Source organism: Sceloporus undulatus, chromosome 5 (genome assembly GCF_019175285.1).
Source record: "Sceloporus undulatus isolate JIND9_A2432 ecotype Alabama chromosome 5, SceUnd_v1.1, whole genome shotgun sequence".
NCBI lineage: Eukaryota > Metazoa > Chordata > Lepidosauria > Squamata > Phrynosomatidae > Sceloporus > Sceloporus undulatus.
In genome coordinates, this window is record NC_056526.1 from 180,024,756 (window position 1) to 180,035,113 (window position 10,358).

The window sequence follows — 10,358 nt, forward strand, 5'->3', positions numbered from 1 at the left end:
TATAGCCTAGTGTTTTAGAGTTATTTTAATGTTAAGTCATTATTTTATAATTTTGTTGCTTTCTGATGTTCAGTTGTAGGCTGTAGGCAGGCTTTTGTCTGTATATCGTTTGATGACTATGTAATGCACTGTCTAAAACGTATGGCGCTATATAAATAAACTTTAATAAAAATAATAACAATAATGATAGTCACCCAGTGGGTTTCCATGGCTGACTAAGGATTCGAACTCTGGTCTCCAGGGTCGTAATCCAACACTGCACCAGGCTGGCTCTCAGGTTCGCCTTCGGGTTGCCATACAAACTGGAGGCCCACAACCACCACCACCAACAGAAGGTGGGTGCTGGGAGTGCTTTGATGGGGTCTTCCTGCATGGCAGAAGCAGGTGGGAATAGAGATCCTTCTGAGGTCCCTTCCAACTCTAGGACTGGGAGACTTTCAAACAGAGCATAGTGGGTCTGAGTGTTGGAATAGGGCTGTGGAGAGCAGGGTTCGAGTTCCAGCTCATGACCTTGGGCAAGTCACACTCTCTCAGCCTCTGAAGCTGGGGATCCTCCGAGGTGGGGATTGGGAAGCCCAGATCCTCTTTATTACTCCCGAGGAGGCAGGGCAGAAGTAATGCCAGGTCCCTCCTCCTCCTCCTCCTCCTCTTAGAGGCGGGTCAGGAGCAGGAGGTGTCTACACCATCATCATCACCACCACCACCACCATCCTCCCAATCTGCCTGCCTGCCTGGCTTCCAGTGCAGGAGGATGCTGCTGCCTTCGCTGCTGGCCTGGGTGGCCTCCCTCTGGCTCTCCCTGGCTCAGCCTCCTCCTCCTGCAGCCCAGGAGGGCATCATCCAGGCAGCCCAGCTCAGCTTCCAGGCTGGAGCCCAAGCGCTCAGGCAGGTCAGCCCCTTCTTCCTCTCGCTCACCATCGATGCCAACCTGGCCACGGAGCCCAGGTACATCACCGTCCTCGGGTAAGTCGAGCCGGGAGGGAGCTCCCGCAGAAGGATTCTTGATGCCAACTTTTGATGCCAAGCAGGAGCCAAAGCATGCGGAAAGAAGGAGGGAGGTCGGGGAAGCTCGACCTGTGGAATGCCCCTGCTTGACATCGCAGACTTCACCGTGAGAGCCTGGCAAATCTAATGCAAAGGGATCTTGTACTGTAGCATCTTTGAGGGGAAGCTGAAAGTCTGGGAAATCTGTAATGCAAAGAGATCTGGGAGCCCCTTTGAGAAGGACTGAAAGAAAGGCTGGAGGATCGGTATGCAAAGGGATCTGGTAGCAGCACCTTTGAGATGGCCTGAAAGAAGGTCTGGGAAATCTATAATGCAAAGGGATCATGTAGCATCGTTGAGACTAAATGAAAGATAGTGTGGGAAATCTGTAAGGCAAAGAAATGAAGCCCCTTTGAGAGGAATTAAAAGAAAGTCTGGGAAATCTGTAAGGCAAAGGGATCCGGTGGCCCCTTTGAGACGAACTGAAAGAAAGAAGTTGGTCTGAAAGGGGCTACAAGATTCAGTTAGTCTCAAAGGGGCTACAGTAACTGATTTGCTTACTGATTTTCCAGACTTCCTCGTTCAGTCAGAAATGACTTGGAGGCACACAATAGCAAGACCATAATGCCTGGACCCTGACATTTTGTATGCAGAGAGATCTTGTAGCCCCTTTGAGACTAAAGAAAGAGGCTGGCCGCATGAGCTTTCCTAGACTTCAGTCTGCTTCCTCAGATGCATTAGATGAATGCATTACCTTTGAATCCTGACATCTTGTGTTTGAGATTGGCTGGCTGCATAATAAAAGCCTTGTTTGGAAGCCCTCCAGGGAAGCCCTTTAAGAATGAGGAGATCCACATTCTGCCAGACACTCTCACCCAGCCTAACCTGCCTTGCAGGAGTGTTGCAAGGACATGAAACAATGTCTCCAATCACATACTGTTGTGTTTGTAATGGACATTTTTCACTCTCCAGACTTCCACTTGGTCCTTCTTCTGGAGGATGAGTGAGCTGGCATCTGTGAAATTAAGGAGCAATTGTACCCTTCATTATATTCCTGGCTCAAGTATTTTGCATTGCCATTTCCTGTGGTTCCCTTGAGCTCATGACATATGTCTTTTGTTTTCCCACATAGCTGAGATGGTTGCTGTTTCTTTGCACAACACATTGGTCACACTGCACCAGGTTAAAACTCATCCACACAGAGGTTTCACCAGGCAGTAAGCCCTGTGAGTTTCCTGCAATTTATTGCTAACACAAACTGGAGCTTCATCCACATGGATGTCTTTAGAGCAGACACACATATAATTGCTTACTGAGTGGTTTAAGTGTTGGACTACACTCTGGAGAGCAGAGTTCGAATTCTCCACTTAACCATGGAACCCACTGGCTGGCCTTGGACAAGTCACACTTTCTCAGCCTCAGAGAGTAGCAAATGGCAAACCTCCTCTGAAGAAATTTGCCAAGAAAACCCCATTAGGGTCGTTATAAGTTGGAAATGACTCGAAGGCACATAATAGCAACAACGACTGAACTGCGTACCCTCCAGCATCACTAAGATGAAAACTGGAACATGGGTGACCATGCAACATTAAAGTGTGTTCAAGACGGCAAAAATTATTGAGGAAGAAGACATAACAGAAGATAGTGCAGCGGTTTGCTTTTGCCCAAGCCTACTGGGAAGGACAAATTGCTGCTGAGTTCACTGAATGCAAACTCCTTTTGCACTTTGAACTCAGTTTATAGCAATGGAAGTAAGCTGAGGAAAAAGCAGGAGGAGGAGAGAGAAACTGGGACGTTTTCAAAAGTGCTGAAAACATGGGACAGCAAAGGATTAATTGAGCTGTTCCTGTCAAATCAGGACAGTGGTTATGTTTAGAGCACTTGGTATTTGTTGGCAGTGTCCCATCCAAGTACTTACCAGAGCAGACCCTGCTTAGCTTATCCTATGACAAAAAAATAGTCTCGGCATCTACTCTACATGTTTGATTGCACCGTCAGGACTGTGAAATCCTCAGATATGGAGAAATTAAATTATCTCGGGCAGATAGCTACACTCAGGGTCAGCTTGACCATCAAACAGAGTGTATTACTTCAGACACTGTGTTATACAGTATATTATTTGCTTAAACACTTGAAATTTCTTCTTCCTGCAGCAACATATTGGGCCCTTTCACACTACATAATTATTGCACTGTGATTCCACCTTAACTGTCAGTGCAATATCCTGTGGAATTAGGGGATCTGTAGCTTAAAGAGGAATATTTAGAATTCACAGCCAAAGAGTTCTGGTAATTCATCAAACTACAAATCCCAGGATTTCACTGGATGTTGCCATGACAGTTAACGTGGAATTATAGGGCTATAATTATGTAATCTGGTAGGTTCTATTATTTTGTGACTTATATTTGAATTTAAGTTCTGTGATTGGAATGAAATATAGACAGTTATTTACTTCCTATTTAGATTCCTTCTTTTCTCGTGTGTGTGTGTGTGTGTGTGTGTGTGTGTGTGTGTGTGTGTGTGTTCTTCATCAGATCACTTTTCAGGGTAGTGCACAAAAGCATTGTTGTTGCTGTGTGCCTTGAAGTCATTTCCAATTTATGGTGACCCTAAGGTGAATCTTATCACAGAGTTTTCTTGGCAGGTTTCTTCAGAAGAGGTTTGTCATTGCTATCCTCTAAGAGTGTGACTTGCCCAAGACCATCCAGTGGGTTTACATGGCCTAGCTGGGGATTCAAACCCTGGTCTCCAGAGTCATAGTCCAATGCTCAAACCACTACACCACACTGGCTTTCAATTTCTTATTATGAATACTTTATTCTGTCCCTCAGATTCAGATTATCTGATGCAGATTATCAAGGAAGGGTGGTTTTGTGCATGTGTGGTTTTGAAGAATTGCGGCAAGCAGCTCACCACTTCACAGATAGCATGAGAGAAAAGGATCAGTTAACCCATCATTCCCAGGAGGGATTGGCTAGCCTATCATTTGCAAATAAAGACCGATAAGACAGCATGGGTATAGTGATTTAAATATTGGACTAGGATTCCAGAAGGCTAAAGTTCAAATCCATGCTTGGACATGGATATCCATGCCTGACACTCTGATCAAGTCACACTCTTGCAGTCTAAAAGGAAGGTGATGGCAAACCCTCTCTGAAGAAATCTTGCCAAGGGATCCCCATAAATCAGAATCAACTTGAACATGAACAACAACAAAATTGATGGAGCAAGCGGTGCTGAGTTTTGCATGCAAGTGCTATATGTGGCATCTGAAGCCAGAAGTAACAAGTACTGCAGTGAACCACAACCCATTAACTTTTTTTGTGAAAAGGCCATAAGGAAGTTATATTTCAAAAAGCAGTTTAACAAGTTGACAAAGTCAGTTGTTTGGGAGCCACCAATAACAGTCTTAGTTACTTTCAAAATTAGTTTTAAGCCCCATTTAAGAAAAATGAGCAGAATTGATGACAGTTTAAAATTTATACTATTCTTTGGTTATTCCTAAAGTGTGTGTTTGTTTTAAATTAACAGGAAAGTGCTACTAATGCAGCAAGAATTTTGGAGATCCAGTGTGGCATTGTGGTTAAATCATTGGACAATGACTCTGGAGTCCAGGGTTCGAATCCCCTCTTGGCCATGGAAACCCACTGTGTGACCTTGGGCAAGTCACAATCTCTCAGCAGCCTCATTGAATTGCTCTACACATGATTAATACCTGTTGGCATCCCCTCTGAGCCTTGGGTAGCAAGTAAACTAAGCAAGAAGCTGTTACTCTATGAGTCCTTGATGTGTATCTCAGCTGTTTTTTCGGTTCCCATCAGGAAGTACTTGGTGTTTCATAATCTGCTTTCTATCACCCAAGTAAACTGATGCAGACTCTCTTTACATGTTTACAACTGATTTACTTTAGCTATGGACATCCAGGGAGCTCAATCCTGCAATTTGCAGCCTATGAATGAATGTCAGAATAGTATAGGGTTGCCATACTGCCGGACCTCCAAACCAGGGGAAATGTAGGACAAAATTTTCAAATGTAGGACACAAAACTATGTCCTTCATTTGAAAATTTTGTCCTACATTTTCCCTCGCGATCGCGGCGGGGAGCAGAGGCCAAGCGGCGAGGGAAAGCCTCCACTTAAGAAGGCTTTCCCTCCCCGCCTGGACCCCGGGCCTCGCTGCGATCGGAGGCCAGGATCGGGGCCTCACCTTGTTCCTGGCCCCCGCAGGGACCAGGAAGGAGGCGAGGAGATCGCCGGGGCTTCGCCTCGTTCCCAGCCCCCGCAGGGACCAGGAAGGAGGCGAGGAGACCGCCGGCCATCGCCGGGACTTCGCCTTATTCCTGGCCCCCGCAGGGACCAGGAAGGAGGCGAGGAGGCTGCAGGGAGGTGGGGAGGTTGGCGCGGTTGCGCTCAAGAGGCGCCGCCTCCCTGCAGCCTCCTCTGCCCCAGGCCTCGCTGCCCTCTTCTTCCTCCACGCGGCCATGCGCAATGGAGGAGGAGGAGGGCAGCGAGGCCCCGAGGGTCTACCAGCCCCCCTGCAACCGGGCTTTTTTCGGGGGTTTTTGACAGCACCCGTGCCGGGACCGGGCAGGTGCCGCAAAAACCAGGAAAAACCCGGTTGCAGCCGGGTTATGGGAACCCTAGAATAGTATAATAAGCTTTAAGTTTTGCTTTTGTTTTTCACCAAAGGGAAAGCCATTACAGTGGGCCCTTGATATCAGACTTTGGTTCAGGACACACACACCCATACCAAAACCTGGGGATGTTGAAGTCCCATTAAACATAATGGTGTGTTAAAATATAAAATAGCAAAATCAAAGTTTCCTTTTTGGAATGTGTGTGTAATATTTTCAAGTCATGGATGGTTGAATCTGTGGATAATTAATCCATGGATACAAAGCGTCATCTGTATTTTTCCTTTATAAAGTGCCAGTAGAATGATTGTTGTTGTTGATATGTTATTGTTGTTTTTGTTGTTGTGTTCCTTTGAGCCATTTCTTGTGGAGATCGCCCATTCGTAGAGTCACTATAAGTTGAAGTTGACTTAACAGCTAAACAACAACAAGGCAAACCTAGGAAGGGCTTTTCTTGGAAGATTTGTTCAGGGAGATTTGTGTTTGCCATTCACCAGTGGGTTTCATGGCAGAACAGTGAATCAAACCCTGGTCTCCAGAGTCCTAATCCAACACCCAAACCACTATGCCACACTACAGTCCAGTAATACCCCATACCTTCCAACTATCCCAGTTTGACAGGAACAGTCTCAATTACTCCTATGTTGTCCCATTTTTTCTGTTACTTTTAAAATGTCCTGTTCCTCCTGTTACTTTCCCCTTTGTTCTCAGCTTACCTCTACTGCTGCATGTTGAGTTTGCACTCAATTAACTCACTGTGAGGAGAGGAAGGGGGGCAAATCTTTCTCTTTCCAGAAGTCTCAGGCCAAAGTAAACTGCCTTAGCCTCTTTTAGCTTGTGTGTTTCCCCTCATTAATAACTTTTTGCTATCTTGAACACACTCAGCTGTTGTTTGGCCATCTGGGAAATGTTGGAGGGTTAGGTACCGCAGGTCAGTGGTTCCCATTCTTTAATAAGTTTTTAACGCCATGCATAAAATGCAAATCTAAACTGAGCAATTAGGTTCTAACTTAGTATTCAGCAAAAAAATGAGTGATGGCTTGTGACTTGTCACTCAAGGAAACAAATGGGGACCCCAGGCTGGGAACTCCTGTTCTAGCTTTATTTGGTGAGGGGAAACCACTATGTGCATGCTGAGAGGTATCCTTTGTTATTATCCCTGCATAAATACAGCAATAGCTGGTAATGAATACAGATTCTTTGATCTGGTAAGAGGAGGAATCCAGAAAAGTGGGTTACACCCATCACTGCTCAGGGTGAGGTAGGAATACCATGTCATTCCAAATTTGACTGAATACGTCACCTATCCAGATTAAGCCCTGGGGACAGGAAATTGCCGTAATAGATATGATTAGGTTAAATCAAACCTGCAGTGCACACATGCTGCCAAGTAAAAAAGGCAGCCAGAAAAGCCTGCCCTGAATCCAGCCTTGCATTCTTAGAGAGACCCATTATAAACCTGTTTGGCTCTGCACCAGTCAACTATTAAGAATCTCGTTTGCCTTGGGGTGTCAAAGCAAGTCACTTGCATGTGACTTGTAAATTGCTGGTGCAAAATTTGGGATGCTTAGATTTTAAAATGTCATCTTTATTTAGAATTAGAAATGTTGCATGTCAGCGAAAAATCCAACTCATGACTCATATTGCAAACTGAGGAAATATCGAAGGCTGTTTTCAGTGTTTTCACCAGCTAGGAAGTGCCCGATGCACATCAGAAATACCCAGTATGCATCAGAAGTACCTGATGCCCTATTGGCACTGGAACACTCTTGCCAGTGTCTAGATGCACATTGTCACAATTCACTAACAGCACTTTGTTCTGTTTCTGCAAATAGCTATGGATTCATAAAGTTATGAAATGTAGGCTATGATATAGGATCTTGGCTTTAAATAGTATTTCTACTAGTAGTAGTACTACAGTCAGCCCCTAACCTCCATGTGATTTGATTATTTATGTGTTTTTAGATGATGCTTAACTAGATGCAGCCAAAACTATAAAAGAACTCACTGGCGGCAGTGGCAGCAGCTTGTCCTCCTTGCCTTCCTCCTCTCTGTTTCCCTTCCTCCCAACAGCCCTGGCCAGAGCTGTTACTAGAGGATGTGGAGGATTTGGGCTGCACCAGGTGACACCCTAAGGATGTGTGTGACACTACTGCTTCCCAAACATCCTCCTTTGGGCAGAAACAGGCTGTGATGATCACCTACATCTCTTTAAAACACTGAATGGGTGAAGCTCAATGGGAGGAGAAAGATGTTTCTAAAGAAAATTTAAAAAGAATAAAAAAATCAAGTTTAAAATTTTTATTCTTTATTCTTTTTAAATTTTCTTTAAAAACATCACCTCTTACCAAATGTTCACTTTGATCACATGAAACTATGTACATGTAAATACATTTAGGCTGTGCATATGGTGTTGTAATTTAAAGGGATACTTTTAATTGTGCTAGTTGTTTATGTCACAACTATCACCATTGCATATATGGGAATCATGGTTTATGAGTAGTATTAGTACTAAAAACATTAGTAAGGATTCTGTATGGTGTAGTATAGGAGGAGTTCAATGGAGGGGTGACGCCATGAGTTACTGCACTGGGTGACACCAACCTTAGTGATGCCACTGACCCAGCCCAAACTTCCCTTTCCTACCCTGGCATAACAAAACCTCTGCCTTGCTTCAAGGCCACCTCCACTGGACCTACACAGAATCTTAGAGCTGAAAGAGGCTGCAAGGAATATGTACAAATCCCTTGTTGGACAGTGCTTCGTGATACCCTGCTTCTGGAGAGAGTTACAGTAGTTCTGGTGGCAGCCTGGGAATGAGGCAGAAATATCATGGTGCCAAGGCAGAAAAGGAAGGTACAGGTTGGTGCTGTTGATGAGAAAAGAGTCTGTAGCATTCATGTTTGGGAAGGGGGGCATTAGATATTTGTGTTTTTTCCACTTTTACTGGGATACTGTGCCTCTAACCCTTGCAAAAGTTGGAAACTGGCTGTAATACCAACAAAAGCAATAACAAGAACAACTATCTTTTCTTGGCATTCACTTTTCTAGTTCTACAAAACTACGCACACTAGCAAGAGGATTATCTCCTGGCTTTTTGAGGTTTGGTGGCACAAAAACAGACTTCTTGATTTTTGACCCCAAAAAGAAGCCAACATTGGAGGAAAGGGTTTTCTTGGATCTGTTTGCAAAACAAGGTAAGCTGGAGGCTAGAGCTATAAACCTTAACACATTTTCTAGTGAGCAAGCCCCCTTGAACACAGTGGGGCCAATGTGACAGGAGACACATAGGGCTGCACTTCACATCTCTTAGAGAAATCCTGCCCTTGAAGAGCAAACTGGTCAGGCACCCACATTACCTGACCACAGCCTTCCTCATGCTGGTGAGAGGTGTTGTTTGTTGTTGTTATGTACCATCAAGTCAGCTTAGACTTATGGAAACCCTATGAATGAGAGTCCTTCAAGAACCCCAGCCATTAATAGTCCTCCTTAGTCTGTGCAAATTCAGGACCCTGGAACCAATCCACGTGTAATATGATCTTCATATTTTGTCCCCACTGCCTTCAACATTATCATCTTTCCTAGTGAGTCATGTGTCCAGTGATATGCCCAAAATGCAATAGCCTCATAGAACTGTAGAATCTCAGAATTGGAAGGTGCTGCACAGACCATTTAGTTCAGCTCCCTGCTATGCAGGAATACACAACTGAAATATGACCATCCAACCTCTGTTTAAAGGCTTCCAAAGGAGGAGAGTCCACCACCTTCTCAGGTAGTCCACTCCACTGTTGAATGGCTCTTACTGTCAGGAAGGTCTTCCTAATGTTTAGGTAGAATCTCTTTCCTTGTATTTGAATCACTGGTTCTTGGTATAGTCTCTGGAGCAGCGGAAGACAAGCTCATTTTGGCTACTAGGGAGTGTTCAGGTTTGCCTTTGGATGATTTGAGTGTTGAACTGCAACTCTGGAGACCGGAGTTCAATTCCCAGCTTGTCCATGATACTCACTAGGTAACCCTGAGCAAGTCACTCTCTCTCAGCCTCAGAAGAGGCAAAGGCAAACTCCCTCTGAACAAATCTTGCCAAGAAAACCCCATGATAGTTTGCCTTGGAGTCACCATATTTCAGAAATGACTTGAAGGCACAACAACAACCATTTATCAGCACATGGTATCCACAGTACTCTGCCTTAGCACGACATTTCAGGTGAGTTTATTTTTCCCCCTGTCAATTTTCATCACTGTCCAACCTTCACACAGAGGTATTACGTTTTTATTTAAGTTATAGACCTAAGCAGTCTGAATAAAAATTGGGGGAATATGGGGGGTTTCAGGAGCTGCAAAAATAGGATTCAAGGGTACATGCCATGCTTTCTCCACAGCTAAATTAAATAGATGTCAAATGCCCTTTGTACACTGTTCCTGCTGAAAAATAGCAGCCAGACTCTGGTATCCTCAAAGCTTGGTTAAAAGGGCATTCTAGATAAAGGGTCGATCTAACCTGACTTTTTGGATCACTCTGGCACTTTTCTTTTTAGGAATTACACTTTGGTAAAGAGGAATATTTTCCCAAGGAAAATCAGTAGTAGGAAGGATTACCCCCGAGTGAGTTGATTAGACACAAGTACAGAGCTGGGTAAAGATCCAAATTTATTTGGATCACAACTCACAAAAACAGTGGCCCAACTGGATGAGAGATTCTGAGAAGAGTACCATAGTCCAAAAAGGTCACTATTCCAAGTCC

General features: G+C 44.5%; 1 protein-coding gene across 2 annotated transcripts in view; it reads left to right on the forward strand.

Annotated features, from left to right (window-relative positions):
- The first annotated feature begins 737 nt into the window (after positions 1-737).
- The window catches only part of HPSE (heparanase), a 26,012-nt gene continuing 16,391 nt past the window's right edge, over positions 738-10,358 (forward strand). Inside the window, exons 1-2 of one of the 2 annotated variants that reach the window (XM_042470556.1) lie at positions 738-963; positions 8,669-8,814. In XM_042470556.1, the coding sequence (XP_042326490.1) occupies positions 752-963; positions 8,669-8,814 (358 nt within the window). In that variant the 5' untranslated portion in view covers positions 738-751. The remainder of the gene's footprint in view (positions 964-8,668; positions 8,815-10,358) is intronic. The other variant, XM_042470557.1, reaches the window with a different exon arrangement.